Raw genomic sequence first — 27,030 nt, 5'->3', positions numbered from 1 at the left:
GCGCTTCACTTTAGGGCTACTCCCAAAGGTAAACCGTATTAAGGTTTTACCATTCTCCGAGAAAATAGGAACCCCAAAAAAATTTTCAGGGTGATGCCCTAAACCCCACTATTGGGGTAGAGTGTACAGTACTCAAATATCTTAGTTGCCACATGTCTTCACCTGTCATTGAATCTTCCTAACATAGCTCTTACGTGTCAAAGGAATCCATCATAACCATTTTAGTCATGATCTCCTTACACACAATTCAAGATGTCGACACATGAACATTATTTGCAAGAAATACATTTTACAAAACAAATAATAAGAATAGGAATTATACAAGGTTGAGCCACCTTATTCCTAACATACTTTCACTACCACTTTGCACTTATGTAGATTCTCTAATGATTACTGATTGGTCACAGAGGACACATCAATGATGGCTGACATCTCACGGATTGGCTTTGCTTCAGGGTGAAGGATAGCATTGATATATTGCGCCATGTTTTTTATTGTTTTCTTCATTTCCTGCTTATCCTGTCCATCTTTCCATACTCTGTGCACTATCTTTTTATTAGATACTTCAAAGAATTCCATGTCTACTTTGTGATTCCCTTTTCTTAGGTCAACCTTTGTTATCTGGTAGTCTTGAGGAACCACGGAATCACGTGAGCTTCCATCTAGTAGTGTAGCTATCTCTGTTGCCCATCATCCTAAATTCTTATCAAAATTAATCCTTGTCTTGATTCTTGCTTTTTTTACTTTAGGTATCTTACCAAGACACTAATTAACCAAATCATCAATTGGCATCAATATTGGGACTATGCTCCTTTTCCTCTCCATTGATGTACTAGCCATTTAGGCATAGCCTGATCTTTTTCTGTAGCAGGGGAGCATTTGACCAAGGTGAGGTTACTCTCCTAGCCTTCGGTAGTCACTAACAAGTTCTGGGATTCAGGTACATTATCCGCCATAGGTGGGTCTTCTGCTACCTCCAAGTCAATGGTTATGGTGTTCTTACTTCTGACAATTGATGTCTTCTTTGTGCTTGAACAGGTTATCCTCCTGCTCTTTGGAGTTGCCTCTTGAACTTGAAGTTGAAGTGTTTCAAGAATTGCTTCAACTTCAACTTCAACTGGACCTACAATAGAATCAGGAACACCTTGATTAGTTTGCTTTTGCATAGTCTTTTTATCTTTTCTTTTTGAAAACTTCCCAGAAAGGTCTGGAGTAGCCACTGCCTTTAATTTTATCCACTTGGCGGTTCTAGCTATTACATCTTGGGTACGGGCATAGATATCATTTTCTTCCCTCTTCTCCTAGTCAATTTTGGGAATGGGCATGCATTCAATCTGGTCCATATAAAATTGATCAAGCACTTCTTCAGAATCATCATCTTTTAACCCATAAGTATCCAACTCCACACTAAACATAGTGATCTGTTTAATGGTTAAGTGTGACCACAATCTTTTCCTTACTTCGAATTCATTAAGGCAGTTTGCCCAAAAATCTTCTAATTGTGGGGAATGGACCAGGGATACTGCACTCTTAACATTGTTTCTGACAAAGCCAGCATAGTCAAAATCTAACCGAGAAATGAAAGTCTTAAAGCATAAGCGGGTTAATGATTTTGTTGACATTATGGCTTCTTTTAGACAGGGGCATCTATAGTGTCTAATCTCAATTGGGAAAAATACTAAAGAAGATCTCTTTGACATCTGAAAAGACTCAACCATAGAAACAAATTACCTACACATCTCAGATAACACTATAGAGTCTGAACAATAGCATGGTAGCTTTAAAGGTTCCTCAGAAAAACCACCCACTCTGATATATGTAAATTTGGGGAACTGAATGTAATAGCAACCATAGATTTGCACAACTTGCATAGATTCTTCTGACATCCTCTCATTCTCTCGACCTTGGAGTTCAAATACCAATTTCCCTAGAAAGACATCATTTACCTGTTTAAACTCTTTGCATAATATATTTTCTTGAAGATCACCGTAATATTGGTAGATGGGCATGTCATTAACCCAAGGTACATGTGGAAGATAGTCCCATTCTTTAGATGCTGCTAGGATGTAAATTAGATAAGAAGATAGGAAAAATGGACCACAATTGTTAACAACTATTAAACCCCTATGCAGATTTTCTGCTATCAGGTCAAACCAATCAATGAATTTAACTCCTTCAACAATCTTCTATATGAAAAAGTACATCCATGACTCCCAGTGGAATGCATGCTCATTTCCCTTAACCCTATTCAACAAAAGAACAATGTTTGCAATTTCTTTTATAAAATGCTCAATAGTTAATGGCCTAGGCAGTCTAGAACCTCCCTCTGCTGGTTTCAAAAGCCAGGATTGAGCTATCTTGTTATCATAGTTGCTTTTGATTTTGGTGTACAAGTGCTCAGCTTCTTCGAACGTCCATGGCTCGTAGGGTTCCTTGTGAGGAATCCTAAAGGCCGAATGGACACTGGTTCTATTGATTTTAACAATCACTTCCCCTGAGGCTTTCTTAATACACCCAAAAATAGGGTCATAATGGCTTGCAAATTCAAGGACGAGCTCTAGGTATGTGATAGTAGCGGGAAAAGCGATGGCTTCTAATAATCCACTATCAACTAGCCTTTGGTAAATAGGGCTTGACTGGGTATTCTTGGCTCGTTCAATTATCTCAGATAAATTTTTATTTACCAAAAACGTGTCATGAATTTCAGGCAGTGAATTGAGCAAAGAAGGCTTCACTAGCTTGGGCAATTTTGGGCAGAAAAGTGTCATGATTGCTAATAAAGACAGGTTCACAAGATACAACTTGAAATATCTCAAAATAAAGCAAACACAATTTGAAATGCAAAGGGTTATGGAAATGCACTTACAGGTTGACAGAGACAAAGCCTGCAACTCGCCCTTCTTACTCGATAATGTTGGAATTTCTTTGGAGAAAGTGGAATGAGTGGGAAAGGGTTAAAATGAATGCATTTAAGGAATGATTTGCGCAGAAGATCGTAAGATAGATTCGGCAAGTAAGTGCAATAATTACTCATTCATGTGGCATGTATTAGAAAAGATGCCACGTGTACTTTGTTTTAAATACTCCATCAAATCCGCACGTATGCTGTTATGCTAAGTGATCATGACATGACAACTTTAAACCTTAATCAAATCTTGTCGTAGCCAAACACGTACTACCTTAAACCCTTACATTCATAACTTCACATGTCTTGGGAAATGTTGTACTGGGACCCACCTTGATTTGGTTCGAAGATTTGAAACCTGCATACAACTTTCGTTAGTGTGTGAAATCAACATGAAGCTGAAGTTGAAGTTTTGAGTGATCGGGTTTCAACTTCAACCTCAACTTTACTAAGACCAATCCGAGAGAAGAAGCTAGACTTGACACATGAAGACTGACGCAAACTTGAACTTGAAGTTGAAGTAAACTAAAACTTCAAGTTCAACTTCAGGAAAAGAAAACTTGGGATCGAAACATACTAGAGTACGAGAAAAATATAAGTGCTAATGGTAATGATCTATAATCTTTTGTAAGTTTTTTTGGCAAGCATAAATAGGGGTGTTTAGATTTAAGTTAGGCATCACTTAGAGATGCTTAGAGGGGAGTGCGAAGTAGAAGAGGATTGAATTAAGGATTTGTGAGGAGTTTAAGTCCAAAATTTTGTAAATCTCATTGGCCGAAACCTCGAAGGCCTCACAGTGAGGCATTTATGTTATTAATTTAATGAATCAATAGATTATTTACTATTCTCTCCCTCCTTTGTGTTATGTTTTGCATTGTTTACTTCTGTTGTGTTTATTCAACATGGTGATTGGATAGTCCGGTGTGCCTATGGCCTTGGTCATTCTTCCCTCCTTGTGTCATTATGATGCCATGGGTGGCTTAGTATCATGGTCAAGTGGGAGTTGTTAGTATTGATATATTTATTGAGTGTTTGCAGATGTTGAAGGATGACTCATATCCTATTGCTACATAAGAATCTTCAACATTTGCATGGTGCACTTTTTATCTTCACGGTGTGTGGAGATGGTTCTTCATGGTGTGTAGAGATGGTTGCATCTTGAGGACTCATAGGATTCTTGGTAAAGTTGTGGTTTATGCTTTCATTTGACATGTTATCCTTGGTGTTAGGATGGTTTCATTATTATGTCATGGTATACTCTTGATACATGTTTAGAGTTTTGACATGTTATGTTTTGTTTATATGGAGCATGTTATCTCTTTGATTGAGATGGTTTAGATCATGATGTCATGTTTATGCTCCTGAGCCCATGGTTGGAACTTTAACATTGATCTTGGTTTAGTTTCTTGGTATTGCGTACATTGATTAATAGTTGGATACTTCATGATATTGCTATGTTGCATTTGGAGTTGGCATGGTTGATTGGTTACATGTGCTCATGGATACATAGAGATGGTGGTGATGTTGATTTCTCTTATGAGTAGAGATGTGTTTGTTAGGAAAGTTGATGATTTTAGTAGGAAGTTTGAGGGGTATTTACCTGATATGAATTGAGAGGAGATTGTTCTTAGATTAGTCTTGGTTGGAGACTTGGATATCTTGATGACCATTCTCATTCCTCACTCTTGGTCTACTCAACATTTTACTACTTGAGAGGTATAGCCCATTGTTTATCTCAGGTGCATTATGTTTATGCTCGTCTTTCATTAATATGAATCTTGAGCTATGGTACGTGAGTTAGTTTTGGAGGATTCATTTGAGAGATAGTTTAACATTGGTTATCTCCTTGTGCATGTGTTGTTATGTTGGTTGAGCTTGGGAGATGATTTATATTGGACATATTAACTGGTTTAGGAATGGTTTATGAGTTTGATTTTCTTGTGAGAGGATTGCATCCATTATTAGTTATATGATATGGGTAGGGTGTTTTTGTGGCTTCTTGCTTGGGGTTTAATAGAGGAGATCTTACTTGGCACAATTTACATCTAGATGTTTGTGTAGAAGGAAATAATATAGGTTATCATTTGCATGGTTTCTCTTTGGTCTTAGTTATCTTCCTAGATCTCTGGTTCCACTTACATTGGATTTGTGATTGGTTGGAACTTGTGATCATTGGTTTGTATACATGTATGTCATGTGAGAGATGAAATGGTTCTTCCTTTATCTCTTTCTTTTGTTGGTTGTGGAGAATTTGCGAGAGTTTTTGAGACTTGTTATGAGAGTTGTTCTTGTAAGTTATTGGTATATGTTGTGGATGTCCTTGATACTACATGGATTCACTTCTATGAGATGCTACAAATGGATTGGTTATAAATTTGATATTATCTTTTGTAGTGGGAGCTTCTTGGTATATATGTGGTAGGTATTGCTTACGAGGCTTGTGATTGTAGGTTATAGATAAGATATGTTGATGATATGAGATTCACTTGGTATACCTTTGGAGGTATAGATAGTTGGATGGGTTTGACTTTTACTATGGATGTTATTTTAGCTATGGATTTTGACAACTACGAATACATGTGATTACCTTTGGATCAGGTTTTTGTGCTTGACATTTCAGTTGGTACAAGATTTATGATTCTTAAGTGACATGTTGGGTGGCATTCTCTTTGGATGACCTCTATGTATGTTTGGTGGCAATGCCATAATAGGAGGTGGCTTCATTCATGTTCAAGATGCTGGATACTTTGATTTTGTTGCAGGTATCAGAATGGAGCACTTGGTGTACTTTGATCCATAATGGTGGATGTGCTAGAAGGGATTGTTCCCTTGTTCATTATATGGCTATAGATTGATGGGCTACACACTATATACAACAAGTGAGAGATTTTTGAGATAATGGATGTTGCACACATTACATAATATTGTTATATTATATTATATTATTTTATTATGTAATGTTGCACCTAGATGGACATGCAACATGTAAAGATTCCCATGAGATATACTTAATGAGTTGTATTGCAACATTATTCAATAAGATTTAATGTAATTATTTAATATTGGAGAAAAATAATTAAATATTCACTATTAAATGTGGGTCAATGGGTTAGGTAGCACATGGTTTATTAAATGCCACTTGGTGGTTTTGTGGGACTTGCTACTATATAAGCAACCACAAGGGTAGTTGTAGAGACAAGACAAAAAGGAAAGTTAAGAAAGACAAGGCTTGACAGGTTAGCCAAGGGACCATTTGTGAAGGTTGGAAGCATGACATGTGATGTGTGGATTCATTCTTGTTCACATGGATTGCTCAGTTGTGTCTATGGCTTTGAAGGATTCCATGGTTGTATTGCAATGGTATTTTTGGTGAATAATACATGGTGATGGATGCTCTTGGAGGTTGGGTTTTTTATTGCAATGAGGATTTCCTAGGATATATTTTTTGTCACATTTTTGTGGGTATGTAGTTTGTTCTCTTGCATGTAGATTCTAATTGTATATTTATTTCAAATCTATTATGGTTTATGTGGAAATGGTTATATTTTTGCAAGTTTTCTCACAATATGTGATGTATATGGTCTACTACTGTGATCGCCAGTGTATGTAATGCAAAGTAAGATATAATAGTGTGAGGTGGCACAGGCTTAAGAAGGCAATGTTACATGCCAATTTTTGTAATTGTCTTAGCAATTAAATTGGTTTATCAATTCAATTACTTAGCATTGATGAGATGACATCTTTGATGACATAATCTAATTTTGTGTTTTGGTATGGGTATGAATGCACTTGGTAAAACATTTATGAAACAAAATGGAATAATGAATTAAAGTGGTATAAATGAAAGTATTTAGGTATGTCAGGATATGGATGATTATGATATGTTGTTATGGATGTGCGAGCCTTGATGCTAGATGTCAGAACATAGTAGATGTGAGCTCTATTGAAACTAATCATGCATTATGATGCTATGTATGACTCATTGTATATGATTTAAGTTCTATGTAACATTTCATGTAGTGGACAACGAGTCCTTGAAGGTGGCTTTGATCTTCATCTTTGAATAATGAGATCCCTTTTTGTTCTCACAACTCCTAACAAGATTAAGGACCTTTAACAGGGAGCAGTCTCTTAACAATGACTTTTCCTTTAACAAGGATTTTATTAGGATCTAGTCTCCTAATAAGGACACATATTTATTATTGCATGATCTTGTGGGTTCAATCCTCGACACGGTTTTCCCTTTGCTAGGGTTTGTGGTAAAAAGAATAGTTTGTTCAGCTATACTGGTTCACTCCTCCTCTTAGTGTTGCTTGATCTTAACAGGTATATGGTAAAAACATATTGAGATCTACACATTTAAAAGGTGCAAACTGAAGGGACATTATAATGTTACATAATAAAAATATTATTTGTTACACTGTAGGTTTAGAATAATGACAATACTAATATTATAATGACTCTAACAACTAAAGAAACGTAGACAAAATGCTTCGACATTAAATACAAAAAACATTTCAATTTGTGATTCAAATGTGCAACAAGTTATTCTTAACGATTATGAGAAATTCGCAAGTGTTGAGGATTTGAATCATTTATTCTTATTTGAATTAGATTCACATTATGTTGGATTGCTTATTGAACGTTGCCAGTCTAACTTAACAAAAAAAAATGTTATATATATATATATATTGCAATTATTTCATCATTTCCCTCATATCATTCAAATCAACAACTCCTATCACAACTATTAGATCATTTCTCTCATATCATTTAATTTTAAATTTAATATAATTAACAACCTATATTTAATATTTAATATCTTTAACAACCTATAATATTAAATATTAAATATAGGTTGTTAATTATATTAAATTTAAAATTAAATGATATGAGAGAAATGATCTAATAGTTGTGATAGGAGATGTTGATTTGAATGATATGAGGGAAATGATGAACTAATTGCGATAGAAGTTGTTGATTTGAATAGTTGTTAGTTTAAAGTTGTTGACCAATAAGTCACTTGAAAAAAAAACAAAAAGAGTTGTGGGTTCTCTCCCCTATATTTATATCTTGCCTACTTGAAATCGTGAGTTTGCATTCTCCATTCCCTGAAAAAGTCCACACCGACGCTCATCAAATTTTCAAATCTTCAAAATAAAAAGATTTTAACTCGTCTCCCTTTAAAAAATTAGAAGGGGGACGAAGGTCAAACGGTAGAAGTTGTAGCAGAGGAGATCCATTTCTCTCAGAAACCCTCAAAGTTACAAAGATACAGAGAAAACATGGGTTATAGAAACAACTATGGTGCAATCATTGTGGCTGCGTTACTTGCTCTTTGTTGGAAGTGCAGTGGGTTATCATTAACCGTCTTTGAGGAGGAGTGCGTCTATGAAAAGGCTGAGTATGAAGGAGACACTATATCCGGCAATTTTGTAGTGGTTGATCACGACGCCTTCTGGAGATCTGAGAGCCCGGGCGTAGACTTCAAGGTCGCTCTTCTCTTTCTTTTAATCCATTTTAAAATTTAATCACAATGTCATGAGCTCGAATCCTATACCTCATGGCCTCATGAAGAAGAGTCACTGTTTCCATTATGGGTACATGTGGGGTAAATTTCTTTCCTTCGGTTACAATTTAGAAGCGGTAGTCAGCTTTATTACAGATGGGCCTTTTCTGTGTAATTGAGTCCAACTTTGCATGACTTTAATTTTTTTGCTTTCTGTGATATTTGTATCGTAGCTCTCCCTGCAGCCTGAACTTGGCCACCTAGCGTGGTAGATTTTTTTATCCGAACTAGATCAAAGACTAGGTTTTTTCTAATGAAGTTGATATACCCAAAGGCCAATAAATTTCTTAAACTGACTCAGGGAGTTATGAATGGTAGCTATACCACTGCTTTGGTGATTCAACTCGAGCACATCTCAAAACTAGAATTAGCTTGTATTATTACTTGTGAAACTTGTTGATGCGAGTTTTGTGTCACTACATAACATATTAGTAATTGGATGCTTGATACAGAATATCAAATACACAATTCCTCTCTTGAAAAGTTATCTCTAATGGGACATGAGTATAACTCCAATGTTCCTTACACCGTTGGATACTCGCTCAGTTTTATCAATGTGATTTGCTGGTAATCACGTAGGCGGCCTTACGTTTTTTTGTTTGAGAAAAATTTGGATCTTGGTGAGAAAATGGAGATGGTGGTTCGGTGTGAATGCTAGATGATGTTGATGGCGCGATGATGGCAATGTAGGGTGAATGGCGATGGAAGGTGAGAATGCCGATGTTTTGGTTTACTTCTCTAACTAACCTCTTCTAAGCATGAAATTTGGCTACTCAACTACTCCTACTCCTAAGAATGGAAGGTTAGCAGATGGACGGGGATCGAATCTAATGAAGGCTAACCAGCGGCCCTACCTCCATAGATGCAACGCTTCAAAGGAAAGTAAACTAGATCACCACACAAAGCCTCCCAACCAGCCGCTAGGATGCTAGTGGCCTAGTGTTGACCCCTTATCAAACATCTACCAAAGCTACCATGCAACTATCCATTTTATTTTACTCTTACTCTAACAACTTGAAATGAAATTGCTTCAACTTGAAAAGAAAATTTAACTATGTGGAAGTAGAAAACATGCAATAACACCCAATGTTCTTAGTCAACATGCAATGAAAAAGAGAGCACTTTGGTATTATTTTCGCAACAATTTCTCCAACCCCTCTTTTACAAATGAGAGCCAATGGCCTTATATAGAGGTCCAAAATACAATGGACGGTAGAGATCAAAACATGATTGACGATCCAGATTGGATCCAAAACCCTAATTAGGGTTGCCACCCCATCGGCCAATGAGAAGATGCCACCTCATCAATGGACCAATGAAAATAGTGCAAAAGTGGCAACCAATGAGAAGGCACCAAAATGGTGGCCAATCAGAAACAAACACTTGTCCTATTCTAGAAGAAAGAGAAAGTTGCCACTTGGGCTTACATAAGATGATCTTCTAATATAATTCTTCCTTTTTCTTTTGTTCTTTTAGCTAAGGCAATGAACTTAGCTAGCCTTTCGTTTGCCTTCCTCAATCTTTCTCTGATTGATGCTATGCCTTCCTGAACCTCCTCACATTCCATATCATCTGTATTTCTTCCCAAATTATGTTCTACTATTTCGTACTCCCGGGCTGCAATCTCATCCGCTGCCTTATTGACTGTTGGTATAGCAATCTGAACCCTTCGGTGACCATCACTGTCGCTTCTGATTACCCTTGCCACCGTATTTGCCATCTGTTTTTGGTTCTCGCTATCATCCTTTTCTATTAGTCCTTGGATATCATCAACTGCGGCATAAGCATTTGCCTTAACCATAGTGGTGCAGTGCATCTCCCCAAATCCGGATTCGGTTCGACCAACAAAGCATCACCAACGGCCTTAGACGCCTGACTTATCTCTTCAATATCAATCGGCCCATCTTCTTCTCTACTAGTTTCTGCCATATTTCCTTGCTGGTTCTCCGAGAGAGGGGAGTACTCCGTACTTTCACTGTAGCCACTTGATTCCGAATCAGAGCTCACCTCCACTGCGGCCCCTTTATCACTCGAATTGACCTCTTGGCTTCTAGCCTTAGTTATACTCTCCCTTGACGGCGCTGCCCGCTGTCTCTTGGCTGGAGGTTCCGAACGTTCTTGGCTTTTCTCTACCTCCAAAGCCCTCTTCTTGCTATTTCTAACTGTCTACGATTGCCGGCCACTTCCTTCACCCTTCTGTCCGATTGATTCTACTAGACCTTCCTTCGGTTTCATCATCTCATAAGTAAGGAGAACCTTTTGTCTTTGTAGCTTTCTCATCTTGGCATTATACCACGACTCGGTATGCAAATCTACTGTCCTTGTGACTGCCTCCAAGGAAGGATCCTGATGATCGTCCCAATCCACTGGATTCAACTCTGTTCCAACTACTGTCTCATAGTCTTCTCTCAACACACTACGATCATCCTCCAATTGATCGGGAATATCAAGGCCTCTCCATCTGATATCTCTCATCATGTTCACCGACAATCTTGAGAAAGCTAGCTTTCTCACGTGAAAATCATCCTTTGCATTGGCCCAAAAGTCCTCTATAGTGGGAACATGCTTAAATTCGCTTCCATGAGATGCCTTGATAAGACCAACAGGGTCGAATCCTTGCCTTGCTCTGTACCATCCTAGATGATACCACTCCAATTCCTTTTCCGCAGCCTCAAAGGTGGCCCGATTTGGGCAACTATCATTGCCAATTATAATTGAGAAGGAAACGCCTGTTTTCCCCTCATTCCTCATTACTCTATCATAGTGCTCAAGCTGCCTAGCCAATTCCATCAAAACTACCTTGTCGGGCGGGTATCTTGGAAGCCTCTTGGGACAAACTGTACTTCCTGCCACTCTAATGTATGTGAATTGCGGGAATTGGATGAACCAACTCCCAAACTTCTTAATCCTTGCTTCTGCTTCTGATGAAAGTCTCTTAGCAGGCGCCCCTTGTAATACCCTTACTGTCTTCATGGCGAATGCATCGCAAAACATCTTGTAATCCTTGTTATTGTGCAAATGAAGCTGCGGATAGCATTCATGCACCAAATATTGCCCCGGCCCATTACCAATCTCTCCTAAGGCCCTAAGTCCCGGACTCTCATACAATCTAGCAATTAAGTAAAACAGATAGGATCCCATGTAGAATTGCCTTTGGTTTTGAACTGTTCTAAGTTGCAACTCTAAATTTTCACTTATGATCCTAGCCCAATCAAATTTTCCTTTTCCCTTTTCAATTTCATCAATGAAGAAGTACATCCAGTTTTCGAATTGCATAGCTTGAGCTAGGCCCATGATCCGGCTGAGAAGAACAATGAGATCGCCATATTCCGGCTTGAAATCTGCCACTGTAAGCCTTGTTGATTTGTTAACTCCTTTCCTTCCTTCGTGTATCCAATTCCGCTTTAGATGTGAGAAGTAGGCCTCTTGGTTACCTTGAAATGATTTGGCCGCCTGATCCACCATTACAACTGTCATGCCCTTGCTCTGGGGAATATTAAATGTCTCTTCAATTGCTTGTTCGCCAATGTTGGCCAACACTCTCTTCCCTTCGCCAAAAATGATGGATTTACTGTCTAGATCAAATCTGGATGCACACTCCATAATCAATTCCGGACAAGGCAAAGTAGGAGGAAAAGCTGCTGCATGTACAATTCCGCTCTTGTATATCCTCTTTGCCAAGGGGGATTGTCCTTCCTTTAGTCTGTCCCTCATCCGTATCATGTCCACTGTAGCGATATTAGTATCGGTTATTTTCTTCATTTTCGAGAAGAAGGAAGTTTTGGGCGTCATATCCTCTTTGTCTTTCTTAGCGTTTGCCCGCTTGGGATTCTTACTTGCACTATCATCCTCCATGCTCGTCGCCCTATTACGGGATGGTAGAGTGGTGGACCAAAAGGCAAGAAGAACCAAGTAGTGCAATTCTTAGAAAAGAGCGAAAGAATGGATGTCAGCTTAAGCACTCCTTGCAACTCTAGATGATGACTTTCACCTTAACTAATAATCTTACAGCAACTTTTCGGAACCTGGGATATGACATCAAAGAATTACAAATCCCTTTGCAAATTAGAAAACAAAGCCTCTAAGCTTATCCAACACTTGCCTTCTATGCAAAAATCAAACTTTCATATGTATCTCTTCTCCCAACAAAATTGCCCAAATCTGATATAAAAATTGCAGCCCCTCTAGAAAATCAGAATTTTGTCTTCCCCAAATTTCGGTCCTCACAAAATTCGGCCCCCACAAAATTCGGCTAAGCATGAAAAAAAAATCTGCCCTTCCACAAAATTCGCCCAAGCAAAGAAGGAGCAAAATCTGTAAAATCTGCCACCTAGGGCACAAATCGCAGCCCACAAAGTGGAGCAAAAATCTCCAAAAACACAAAAAATCTGGCCCTTAGACAAATCGCCCAACAATGGCAATGGAGAAATTGCCCAAAAATCGCCAAAAAACTGCCTTCCACCAATTTCGCCCAAGTCTGGAAATCTGCCCTTGCTTCAAATTCGCCCAAGCATGAGGAGCAAATGAATTGATGAAAATGAAATGGGAGGGGACTCTCTTTATAGCAGCTTTCACCTTCCTCCCAGGCTGGCCGACTTGGTCCTATAGAGAAAAAAAAAAACCAAAATTAAAGCTAAGTTAGTGGCCCATTTTAAATACTTTGCCAAAATTTTAATTTTCTAAAATGAAAACTGCACTTTTAATTTACTAATTAACCACAAATTGCAAAACGAAATTGAATGGTGCCTTGGGGATGCTAAAAATTTCTATTTAATGAGGGTTTGCTAATTAATACATCCTTGAAGTTGAATTTTGGCTAACCAGAAGCCATTTCTTAATATTAATTTACCAATTTCATTAAATACCAAAAGCTTTCAAGGCAAATTTAATCTATTAAAGCCAATTTTTGCAATTTTCCTCTAAATCGATTTTGCTAAATAATTAAAATTTTATGACAAAAAATAAAATTGCCTCTAGAGTAAAAATCGATTTTGCAATTTAACTTCATCTTACAAAATTAAATTCTATTTCACCAAAAAAAAAAAGATTTTCCAAGAACCTAAGTCTAACGAAAAATTTCCTTATTTGAAAATCATTCAAATTTACAATTAAATCCAAATTTTCAAAAGAAATCGTCTAAGTACAAAATTCACAATCTTATCTTGCCAAGTCGAAATCAATTTTGAACTTATTCGGCCTAAGGATAGAACTGATAGCTCTGGAAAATCAAGTTGAAACCGGGTGAAAAATACATCTAACCTTCTCCACTGGCCCTAAAGGCGATTAAAAAGGGGGTCCCCAAGATTTTGGGGCGATGTGTGAAAACCTCACAACAAAACTATTGCTTCTCACATTTTGAATCGTCTTCCAGCATATTTTAAGTTTTCATCCAATTTGGTAGGGGGACACTTAATTTAGACTCTTTAGTCGTTTACTCTTGGCAAGGATGTTTTCTCCTGCAATTGGGTGCGATGCTTAGATCACCTACCTCTCGCAACTCTCGTGCATTTACTGTTGTATAATTTGTTTACAGTTGTCCCAGCAACTTCAATGAGTTATAGAGATAAGTGGCCATAAATTCAGATCAGTGGATTTATCAGTTTCTGGTAAAGAGATGGCAATGTTCTCTACCCCACTTCTTGCGGGTTGATTGGGAAACTCATTTCAATTTTATTAATTTTGCATTTGAAATAACAAAACCAACACACTTCAAAATTTACAGGCTTCATTAAAATTCATCCCACGTCTCTTCTCAACATTCTCTACCCAATTCTCTGCTTTCTTTTTATGCACTTGACACTAACTTATGCAATTTATGGAAGAAAATTTCTTTGTGCCTTCTATGCTCAGCTTCCTTTATGCTTACTCTGGCCTGTTTCAATTGGTGTGTCCCCTCTCCTCCGTGAAGTGTTCTCCTTTTCCTGTACTGCACCGCCTTATTTATTGTTTCAACTTGGAAGAGACACCCCCATCCTTTTCACATGTGACAGCCTATTTTTAAACTGGTATTTTTTTCCTTATGTACTGCCATTCCCACTCCTATGCGGACCCCTGTTTTTATTCCAGCTGGTTCTTTATTCTCCTCAAACTTGAGGATGGAATTGTGTGTCTTCCTTACCCCATGGCATTTTTTCTCCAACATCCCCTCTGTTCTTTCCACTTGGCTGCTGCCTTAATAAATTCCTTCCGTTTCTTTTTGTTTTTTATTTGGCTGCTGGCAGAGGTTGTGGAATTTGGCATTACACCTGCCATTTGAACTTGAAAGTTTCCAGAACCTTTTTAACAATTTCATTTTGTGCACAATTTGGGGTGGTTGCAATTACATGTAACCAAATTATGAAAAATAATGAATGCCCAAATGATGTTTTTATAGCTTCCATTTACCACCGGCAGGTAGGATGCTACTGCATCAGACACCCATGGGAAAAATTTGTAGACCCTATGACTGTCTTAGATCCATCTCGATTCTCTGTTCTTTGGTATTTTCCTATTCTTCACTTCATGCAACCTTGTGACATTATTTCCTTTCATCCTTATTTCTATCCTATCATTCATAGAATCTAAATTTTCAAATTTGACTTCGGACCAATACACACTATCAAAAGTAGATAGAGCAAGTGAATTTGTCCCTTCTTTTCAACGAAATAATGGTCTCCCATTACCTCTTTTGCTGATTTAATTATTTCCTCTCCTTTCACCTTGTCTAGTTTTCTCCTTCACGAATTTTCATTGTTTCAATGTCTTGTAAAAAACGTACTATTGCTGCATCCTGGTTTCCTTCACTCAAAACAGTGTTAGTACAACATTTAAGAGACTCAATTTCTTCATTTCCCAATAAGGAATTAGGGACTTTCATCTGTACTGTTCTGAAACAAAGATTCATCAGAAAAACCTTCATTTACCTCCACATTATGTTCCTCACAATTAGTTTTATCAAAGTTACCTACTGCTGCATTAGTTTCCTTTATCTCTACACTTTCATTCTCATCAAAGAAACTATTAAAATTTGATTTTACCTTTCCTTCTTCTGCAACCTTTATCCAACCTGAAAGTAACTCTTTCCATTCTCTGTCAACTGCTTCAATATGGATCAGCAAATCATCCTTCTCAACTTCCTCTCGGTTAGTTTTAACAAAACAAATGTTCTCGACTTCCTCTTGGTTAGTTTAGCAAAAACCCATGTCATCTACCAAACAAACCCTTGTGCTGCTGCATACGTTTTCTGGTACTCCTTGCATGGCTTCACCTTATGTTTCACTCCACCCTTCATCAATGAGTATGTATTAGCATACCCATTGTGCACTGCAATCTTGTCAAACTGCCAAGGCCTCCCTTACAAAACATGGCAAACATTCTTGGGCATTATATCACACCTTATTTCATCATAGTACTTTGCAATATAAAACTTTACTCAACTTTGTTCAGTGACTAAAACCTTCTTGTCATCTTGTATCCAAGCTATCCTATATGGATGTGGGTTCTTCCTCCTCTCACTATCTCTTTGGGAACGAGAATGTCTATGCTTCAACAGTCAATAACAACATTACACACTTTGCCTTGACTCTTGCGTCTTGTTCTAAACAGGTTCTTTCTTTGAACTGGTTCATTCAACAAGACTCTCCTAGCAACTAGCACTTATCCATTTTCAGCATCCTTTGATTGTGAAGATTCAATTTCCTCATTGACATTTGCAACTCTTGCTTTGCCTTCATTTCTTCTTATTGTGTTTCCATATTATGGACATTCACATGCTTTGTGCCCTCCTCCACATTTAAAACAAGTTACTTTGTAATTTCCCCTTCCAAATGCTCTACCTGATCTCCCCGTTCCTCTAAATCATGTTCATGGGGGTATGAATATCAGTATTCTTTTCATTTTTATTGCTGTCATTGTCTTCATTTTTTTTGTTTTTTCTGATTTAAATCTTCATCCCAATCTCATAGGATCTTCCTTCTTATTTTCCATCCAAGTCCCTTCCTATTTGCTTGTTCTCAAATTTCTAATTTACTTTTCTTCAATTTTCAGAGAAAAGGAATGCATCTTCCATGCTATCAAATCAAACTCAACTCTTCTCGAATGCTTGGTCTTGGCCATTGATGTAACATGCTATATTCTCCTTGTCTGCTTCAGAACGACCTGTTCTGATTAGGATTTTGTGAAACTCCTCCGCATATTCAATCATTATCCTACTTCCTTGTTTTGGTTCTGCATTTTCCTCAACAAATTTAACTTGTAATTAACAGGAATAAGCTAGCTCTTCATCATCTCTACCATTTTATCTAATTTGCAAATCTTGCTTTTTCCTCTTCTTCCTCTTCCAATTTGTAGCTCCTCCTGTCGGGTTTTGGCATGGCCTTTGAATTTGGATTTAGTGAACCTTACTCTATCTGAATTTTTCTTTTCTTCATATTTGAAGTTTCGTTTGTATCATATATCTGGACTATTAGCTCCTTTGTCCTTGAGTTCTCATTGAAGGTAGGAACTTCAATCTTTGGTCTCTTTCCCATCCTTGTTAATTCTTAAGCAAGAGAATCATTTAAAGCTGTTGTTGCTGCTTCATCTTCAACATTTTGTTCTTCTTCTGAACTTCCTTCATTTTCATGTGCTCCCCTGTGAGCAAACCTCTTCTTATTACTTGTTGTATGTATTCAACCTGCCTACCCAGGGCTGTAAGATCATCAATGGACAACATTTGGAGGTTTACTTCCTCCACTTCCAACTCCACCTCTACCATAGCCACATGGGGCTCCTCTTGCATACATTTTTACTCACACGCACAAGCTCGATCCTGGTGCAAATTGCCTCTCTCTGGCAATTCTGCTTGCACACTATTAATCTTCTAGCTCTGATCCACTGATGCAAAACAAATCGTGACTATGACCAATCACACAACAAACTTGAAAGCACAAACCAATCCATTTCATTCAGAAATCAAACTCATCTCAATTTTATTAATTTCACAATTGAAATAACAAAGTTAAAGCACACTTCAAAATTTATAGATTTCATTAAAATTCATCCTACATCTCTGCTGTACCCTCTCTACCCAATCCTCTGCTTTATTTTATGCAGTAACATCTGCAATTCCTAGAAGAAAATTTCTTTGTGACTTCTGTAGGCAGCTTCCTTCATCTATACTCTGCCTTGTTCCAATTGGTGGACCCCTCTTCTCCATGCAGCAGTCTCCTGTTCATGTATCACGCCACATTAGTTGCTGTTCCAATTTGGAAGACTCCTCCACCCTTCTCGGGGGCGACAGCCTATATTTAAAATGGTTTCTTTTTGTTTTTCGTATGTGCTTCCAACCTCAACTTATACACAGACCCCTGTTTTTTATTACCGCGAGCTCTTTATTCTCTTCAAACTTGAGGATTGAATTGTCTCCTGCTTATTTTGTGGCATTTTTTTCCCTCTAACTTCTGACTCTTTTCATTCCACGTGGCTGCTGCCTCAGTAGATCCCTGCCATTTGTTTTATTTTTTTGGCTGCTGGCAGAGGTGGTTGAATTTGGCGTTACACTTGCCTCTTTGAATTTTCTTGGAAGTTTCCAGAGCCTTTTTGACACCTCCTTTTTGTGCATATTTTGGGCAGTTGCAATTATGTTTGACAAAATTCTGAAAAATGATGAATGTCCAAACTATGTTTTTAAAGCTCCCATTTACCACGAGCATAGGATGCTCATCCATCACTTTTGTGATTCAACTTTAGTGCATTTCAAAACTAAAGTTAGCTAGTATTATTACTTGTGAAATTAGTGCTTCTTACATCTTGAATTGTCTTCCAGCCTATTTTAAGCTTGCATCCAATTGGGTAGGGGGATACTTAGTTGAGACTCTTGGAATTTTACTCTTAGCAGAGAAAGAGTAATTCTCCACCAATTGGGCACGACACCAAGATCACCTGCCTCTTGTAGCTCACATGCATTCGCTGTGATAGCAATGTTCTCTACCTCTATGCTCACAGGCTGCTTGGGTAGGGCCTTTGGGTAATGGAGTGCCCCTCACATTAACAATGTATTGATTGGTATAGGGCATGTATTGATTGGTATATGGCAGGGCCTTTGAGGCAAGTGATAGTGTGTCCTGAATAGAATGAGGCATTTTAGGTACCACCTTATCCAGATCAAAAAACTTGTATCTGAAGTTATATTTTGCAAATAGTCGTACTGAAGATTCTTTATTTTCCCAGTGAGATATCTCAGTGTGGTCTAATGTTTTTCTGTGCATATACCTTGAGATGCAGCTGTCTAGTTTCAAGATGGATGATATCTGATTTCTGTTATTATCAGACAAGCATAATATTGCACTACAGTTTTTATTCATGCATAAGAGTTTTGTTTCTTTTTCCTTTTGGATCGGTAAATGATGGTTCTGTTTGCGCTCTCGTGCGATATCTAGTAATGAATGTAGTCAAAGTAAAAATTAAGTGGTGGAAACTCACACCGCTTAGAATTTCTTTGTACTTGTACCATGGAAGCCTAAAGATGACAATGTTTCATTCAAACTAACCAATTCAATAAAGTTTGGGTCACCTGAAGATGACAATGTTGCTCACAAATTTTGGGTCACCTAAAGATCAGTTGATGAACATAAGGGCTATCCCCTTTTTGTGATCAGAGAACCTGGTGCAATGCCAACTCCTCTTCTACCTTCTGTCCCTCCTGGCACATTCACCGTAAAACTGCCAGATCCAATGCTACAGGCCAGCTGTGTTTTCTCTGAGCAGTCTTCCTCACAGTGGAACTGCACCTATTGGTTGATCCCCAAATCCTTTGCCAGCCTCTGTAGCATGTCATTTGGTAGACATGCCATTGAAAATTGGCTGGAAATCTTAGCTTAGCGTTCTTGTGTTTGACCTGGAGGGTGTTGGCAACAATGGTAGATTGTTGCAGATTGATGACATTTTTTTTTCCTGGAGAAAGACAATTGGATTCCCAAGCTAAATATTAGAATTTTCTACTGCAAACCATGAACTGACTCAGCATGTCAACCTCTGCTGCTCATTGCTCCAGAACCTGGGCAGATGACCTGCCTTTCTGTTATGGCAGAATCATACGGCCAATCTTTTCTTGAATGGCCTTAGCAATTAAATTTCCCAGCTTACTCCTGAAGTTGACCACATTTGATTCCATTAACCTAAAAGTCCTAGTATACAAGAGTCATACGTACCATCTGACCCAAGGATAAAGAGTATCTCAAGATGTGGTCAGGGTAAAACATTGCTTAGGTTCTGACAGTGACTGCATCGCTATAGAAGGGGTCATAAAAATCTCCAGCAGCACTCAGCCATTGCTTAGATTTTAACAATCCCAGAACTGCTGGGGCAGATGCAGAGCTAATCTTCTATTGCCTCCAGCGATCTTCTGGTGCGGCACACAACGGAGGAAAAAGGATGGTTAAAGCCAATCAATCAAGGCATGCCCATTTACACATGTTGTCGAATAACTTACCAATCTGCAGAGCACCAACCTTGAAGAATGAGTAGAAACCTACCACTAGCATTGTTTAAAAAGGAATATTAATCAAACAAGAAAGCTCAAAAGTATCCAACTCTGAGTTTCATTTTTATACAAACCATTAATAACCACCATAGAGCCTCTTCTCACAATCAAATTCTTACTATCAATAGAATGCAGGTTAAACAGGCATCTTCTATTTTGCTATTTAATTATGGATAATAAAATTACTGTATTAATTTAACATCTGAATAGTGGATTACAGGTAACAGCACCTGGAGGGAATCTTGTGTATAATTTGAAAGGGTCAGTTGGAGATAAATTTGAATTCAGGGCTCCAAGAAGTGGATTGTACAAGTTTTGCTTTCACAACAGCTATTCTGTTCCAGAGACAGTTTCCTTTTACATCCATATTGGTCATATTCCTAGTGAACATGATCTTGCTAAGGATGGTATGAAAAATAGTTTTTGGTTAAAACTTAAAACATACGCCCACTTAGATAGTATTTTGAGACCTAACTACTCAATTTGTCATTGATATTATATAGATTGCAATCTCTTAAAACTTGTCTTTAACTTTTGTATTTTTTTTTTCTGTGCAGAGCACCTTGATCCTATTAATGTCAAAATCGCACAGCTGAGAGAGGCTTTAGAATCTGCTTCAGCAGAACAAAAATATCTGAGAGCTCGCGATGCTCGTCACCGCCATAGTGAGTTTGAAGCATCCCGGAGTCCTAGATTTCCTCATTTGCCATTCTGTAATTCTGGTTTTGAATTATAAATTCTTCATATCACTTTATGCATCAAAGATGGTTGCCCTAGCTAAGAACATTTATAAAGATGCTTAGAAACATGGTATGATGCTTGAGAATAATCAATTTTAATACTAGCAACTTCTACTTTGCCTATCCATTAGGAATTCTAGAGGTCGGCTGGGACCAGTTTTACATGTCCATTTATAGTTTTCACTTTCCATGTGTGTGTGTGTTTCCTGGTTTGTGTTCTTCTAAAGAAAATATAATTATCTCACTTGCAAAGGGCAAAACTACTAAAGTTGGAAGCTAGCATTAAATAGGCTCTTAGATGCCGAGTCAAAAGATGTTTTAGGATAAGGTTTGGTGCACAAGTATTATGGAGATCATCTTAAAATATGAGGACAATTGCAAGTAAGAAAATAACACAAAGGAATTAGCTGCAGCTGTACATGATTAACACTTTAGTTTATATGATTTTTAGAGAGTACAATGCTACACATAGAATCCTCTAGGAGAAAAGATATGTGCATAAAGATTCTATAACAAAGAAGATTCTAGTGGAATATAGATATATAGAGATATATGAAATAGTAAGAATATATAATCATAATACAATATGTAACTAAGTCTTATCATTTTCTCTCTGCTCAGAGGGAATTCTTCCCAATCTTTGTCATAGATGTGAAAAGTGCTGCTCAAATGCTGACTGGGATACCCTCTTAGCTTTAGTTGTCATGGGTTTTTTGCACCCGAGTAAGTGGTAGTGGAGTGGTGCTAATTGGTGTGTGTGAAATTATTAAGAGCATCTTCTTCCAGAAGAGGCTGAAAACCTAGAATAATATCCTTAGCATGAGATATCACGACCTCTCCAAATAGTTACCCATAAATGTAGGCTCACATTCACCATATTCAGGATACCCTCTTAGCTTTAGTTTTCATGGGTCATTTGTTCCCGAGTAAGTGGTAGTAGAGCAATGCTTAATGGTGTGTGTGGAATCATTAAGAGCATCTTCATCCAGAGGAGGCTGAAAACCTAGAATAATGTCCTTAGCATGAGATGTCACAACCTCTCCAAATAGTTACCCATAAATGTAGGCTCACATTCACCATATTCATGTATACCAAGTTGAGAGGGAATATTGAATTAAAAGCATTTCCTCCAATTTATTGCAAAATAAAAGTAGGCCCATACTGAATGCGTTTTAATCTTTGTGGTTATAATGCCCCCTAGATCTAAATATTTGCTTGTTAAAATGGAATTAAACTTTGTCATTGACTGAGAAAGCTCTATGATAATCATTTGTCTCTTTGTATTTTGCCTGAGTCTTCAATGAAGTATTAGGAGCTTGCACGTGGGTTTAAAACAAATGCAAATGAAAGAAGATACACTATCTTTTTTCAGTTTGTTGATAAGCTCAAGAGCTTGTTGGAAGAACTTCTAAATTCTTCAAGGAAGCAGTGGCTCGATAACAATAACGGGCTTCAATGTAGAATTGCCTATAGATAGGTGGGTGGCTTTATTGAAACTATGCTGCAGCACATGAAGATGTATCTCATTGTCAGTTATAAGTTATAACCAATTATCCTATAGGCCTTAAAACCATAGTAACATGGGGATGCGTCCCCCCTCTTTTTGCCCCACGTCCTAGAGACTTGGATGCACCAGGGACTTGGGGACTCCGTTACCCCATCCCCAATGTCGCCACCAAATTCTGCCACCTCTGTTGAGGATGCGGGACCTCTTAGGTTGATTGTTTGCTGATTTGACTATTTATGTTCAATGTTCGATGTTCCAATTCAATGCAATGTTCAAGTATTTACTCTTACAGCTTTATATTTTATATTGCAATACATCTTTTCATAACTAGCATTTAAGTACCATATGTATAGTATACACAACCCCCTCCTGGTCCCCCACCACTGTTCCCTCGTCGTCCCCCAACCATCCCCAAATTAAGGCCCCTCTGTCTCCTTGTCCCAGAAACTTCTCCCCCATTCTGTCACTCCCCGTCACTCAAGGCGTTGTAACTATGCTTAAAACACTTTTCACAAACTTGAACTCTTTTATCTTTCAGATTATTAGCTCGGTAACTAGATCTAACATCATAATATAAACCGATATAAACTTTGCATCAAACTGTCAACTTCATATGTCGAGTATTAGAGTAAACTTTCAGCTTATACTAAGTTGCAGCAGTAAACAATAAACATGAAATAAACATGCAACATAATAAGCATCCACATAATTTTGACACAAATATTTAACATGGAAACCCTGTTAAGTAAAGAACCACCTCAGAACTTTCAATCCAAAAATTGCACTCTTTTGAAGTGAGCTCTGTTAGGAGCCAACCTTGTTAAAGGTAAACATACACATTGTTAATGTGATCTTGTTAGAGGATTTTCACCAAAGATCATTTAGACCTTATCACTTTTGAAACCTATAGAGTGCCCTGCTCTAAAGGACTTAAAGTATTCAAAGAATATCACCATACAATGGATTCACAGATAAGACTTGTTAGGTCCACCCGGTTAAGAGAGTTTCTGCTACAATGATTAGAGTACGAGTGAAATGATATGTTAGGTTTTAGGACTACCTTGCTTGTTCAGATTTATGTGTCACTCAATCTCTTTCCTCTATCTTCCTTCTAATCCTTCTGGCTGATCCACTCAACAGCTCATCCACTTATCACTTCTCTTGCTAGATCTGCACAATGCAATTCTTCCCGATTATCCTTTTGGTTATCAATCTCCTTCAACTTGATCAGAGACAATGAACATAGTGTTCATCCCTTAATAGAAAACTTTTGCCGCTCCTGTAGAATCTTCCAGGTTTTGCCACTTGATCACAATCATCGATCTTCATCTACCTCAATTACAAAGAATCTAGACACTTAGGTTACACACTTTCACCTTGAACTTTGTGCTTTAATTCAAATTGTCAAATCTCCATCAATTCTTCTTTAAATTTCTCCAGCTGTTGATCTTATAACTAGCTCCATCCTTATCTTTAAAATTTCTTAAACAATGTTTATTTTCATCAAATGCCGGCCTTAGATTAAATCTTTTGTAAATTGTTCTTCCTTTCTATGCTCGGTTAACATTACAACTTGCTCAGTCATTACTAGGCTCGGTTAAACTATAATGGCTGAGTTAACACTATACATCTTTCACTTCTCTATCATGTGCTCGGTGACAACTGTAGTAGCTCGGTTAATACTAGTTCTTCATTCACCGTCCAAACTGTCTTGCTTATACATGATCTCAATACTTAATCAAATCATATAAAACAAGCAAACCAACATTATACTGTCAGAGTCTTAACTCATTCAAGTGCCCATTGAATACCATACACTTGTCATCACTTACATCATCATTATAGTTTCTTGAAGTCCTCTTCATCAATCAAATGATATGGCACTACTGAATTAGCATAATGTCTAACCAATTAAGGTTTAACATCAATAACAACATAACAACTGAGATGAATCTTTCACATACATTAACTAGATTATCAGTTGGGGCTCACAATTATAATTATAATTTTGATGTCTTAGTGTGTTTCTGTGAGGAAATGTGACTTCGCCAAAAGTGAGTCTTAAGGGTAAAAAGATTAGTTCTCTTATACTGCAAATACTGTACTGAGAATGAATAGAATCTGGTAAGGAGGTTTATTCAACATATAGAACTATACTAGCTATCACCATTTTTAGTTTTTGAATTTAATGGTAAGATGTATTTGTTGAATGTAATAAGCCCATTTGAGATGTCACTGTTTTTGAATCTTGGATTGTGGAATCAAGGACATAGGGGGTTGTTAATTAGTGAGAAGGATTGTTTTCTTTCTAAGATCTTAGTGCTTCCATTGCTCAAGCGCCTGAACCAATCCATTGTTTGACAAGCACAAAACTATATTGGAGGGGGGACAGGGGAATTATATAACCTAAGTTACCCGGTTTGCCTGTTTTAGGGCTGAACCAGGGTTTGTTTCAAACTGATTCTTGGTTCTGGTCTGGTTCACCTGTGGATTTGCCCAGGGTTTGAACCCAAACAGGCTGGCTTGTCCAGGCCGAACCCAGGTCCAATAAGGGTCTAACCAGGGCATACCTAGGGTCTAACCAAGGCAGACACAGGTAGACCTAGTGCGAAGCAAGTACATCTCCATTGAGAAACATTCTATAATTTAGTGTGGAGAACAATTACTACAGAATTTTGAATAAGATCTTTAACATTTCAAAACAAAATTTGCTGAAGTTCAGATGTTTATCACAACAAAATAAAACTAGTGTTCAAGATTTATTCCAGTGAAATTTTTATATCCAATTGCTGATAATGCCCCTTGTTCAATTAATCGGAAGCTCTCTATGGTGATATCATATTTCAAAAATCAAACAATATCTTCAATAGGTGAAGGCAGTTGCAAGCTACTTTTAAAACATCTTTCAAGTAGAATGTTAAGTACAAACAAACAAGCTCTTTGTACAGTGAAAAAGTAATAAGCATTTGAGGACTTGGAAAGCGAGAACATTATTGATGCAATTGATCTTATTGACATTGCCACTGTTTCTGAATTGACTAATATCTTTGATGAAGAAAAAGAAGATTTAGATAATCCATTAGATGATTGAAACTTATTTTAAAGTTCCAATTGTTGAAAGTCAAAACTATGATACTTGAACTCAATATTATCATTGTAAAGATGTTGATATGATGCTACAATTACAAGTTTATAGTTTTTTTATTATTGTTTTTATGATATTATGTGACATTCTAATCTTAATTCATGCTTTTAGGCTGCATATATATATAAATTTTTTACATGTTTTTGTACTAACGAACCTATATCCCATGTCAGAAGTTTTCCATACCGGTGAACCTATTCTTCAAACTTAAAATATAATGATAATCTTTTTACTTTTCACAAAATTAATACCACATTGAAAATGTGGTCAGTAATATTAATAACATCATATACTCATCATAAATAACATTGCACATGAGAAAAACAAAATGGCATGATATTTATATGGAAATCCTTACGGGAGAAAACCATGGAAAATTACTTGCTTAAATACTAATCCCTTACAAATTTCATAAGATTCAACTTACTACAAGCACCAACCCCTTGTTCAATTCATGAGCACCAGCTCACTTGAGGCACCAACCCGTTATTCAATTTGTGAGCACTTGCCGCTAGAGGCACCAACCCCTCATTCAAATCCTCCTCTAAATTCTGCTACAATTTTCTATTTCAATATGCTTTGATGATGATCACTAATCTTCTGCAAAACTGATTACAATCTGCTTACTAAAGTTATTATAAATCTGCTTATAATTACTCTTCATTGCATTACTTACATACATTCTCTTCTTTAATCTGCACTATAGCTGCTCAATCTCTTTCTCTATAACTGGAAGATGACTTTCTTTATTTCATCATCAACACTACATAATCCTTCTCCTATATCTGCATATATTTTCTTCTTTATGTTTCTATGTCTATATGAACTTCTATATTTGTATGAACTTCTTCTCTGTATCATCATTGATCTCTCCTGTATGCCTTCATATGCAGATCTGTGAATGATTGTTTTGTTCTTTTTCTACACCCTTCAAATTTACCTACAAACATTTTAATATACTTTCCCAAGGAGGGGAACTTAAGGAATGGACATACCTATTGTGATGAGGGACAACCTTACACGATGATGTGTCTTTTACCAACACAAAATCCTTCAACCTTGAACAATTACTCTTCTTTCTACTTTGATTTCCTTGTGTAGATGTTCTCTTCAAGTATTGTGTGGATTGCTTCGTTCACCTTGGATTATATTACAAAGATCCCTTGTAGTAAGCATTTATTCTTTGTGTGTTATAATTGTAAACACACCTCAAAAAATGTATCCTTTTTGCCATTGTGGGCTTACTATATGTAATGTTCCCATTCCCTACGACTTCTCTGGAAACGATCTTTCTCGATCAGATACTGAAAATGTCACTTCGGTGGAGCTATTGTGGGGTAGTACAGTATTACTGGAGTAGTAGAACTAGGTGGGGATGTTGTACAGACACCAATTGGGGAGGTACAAACAAGGGAGAGGCCGTACGGTGGGAAGATGAGCAGCAGATGGCCATATGGTATTAGACCATACGGTGGGAGGACGAGCAGCAGATGGCCGTATGGTATTAGATAACACATAGTTGTACAGAAGGGTGCTAAGTAGGCCGTACGATAGGGTGTTCAGCTGGTTGTGGTATAAGGCCGTACAATAGATTCCAAAGGATTGTACAGTTGTGTAGTTGTGGATGAAGTCGTGTGATGGTGGAAGATGAATTTGCTCAATAC

At 37.4% G+C, this 27,030-nt stretch overlaps 1 protein-coding gene across 1 annotated transcript in view; it reads left to right on the top strand.

Moving 5' to 3' along the window:
* Positions 1-7,994: 7,994 nt before the first annotated feature.
* LOC149543268 (transmembrane emp24 domain-containing protein p24beta3-like) overlaps positions 7,995-27,030 on the top strand; it is a 39,319-nt gene continuing 20,283 nt past the window's right edge. Inside the window, exons 1-3 of the mRNA XM_089798119.1 lie at positions 7,995-8,397; positions 20,195-20,381; positions 20,532-20,639. Coding sequence (XP_089654245.1) covers positions 8,191-8,397; positions 20,195-20,381; positions 20,532-20,639 — 502 coding nt within the window. The 5' untranslated portion in view covers positions 7,995-8,190. The remainder of the gene's footprint in view (positions 8,398-20,194; positions 20,382-20,531; positions 20,640-27,030) is intronic.

The sequence above is a fragment of the Cupressus sempervirens genome, chromosome 8 (assembly GCF_028749045.1).
Source record: "Cupressus sempervirens isolate cs-2001-9-10 chromosome 8, ASM2874904v1, whole genome shotgun sequence".
Taxonomy (NCBI): domain Eukaryota; kingdom Viridiplantae; phylum Streptophyta; class Pinopsida; order Cupressales; family Cupressaceae; genus Cupressus; species Cupressus sempervirens.
The sequence above is the reverse complement of the archived record's forward strand: the minus strand, read 5'-3'. Positions and strand labels throughout refer to the sequence as shown.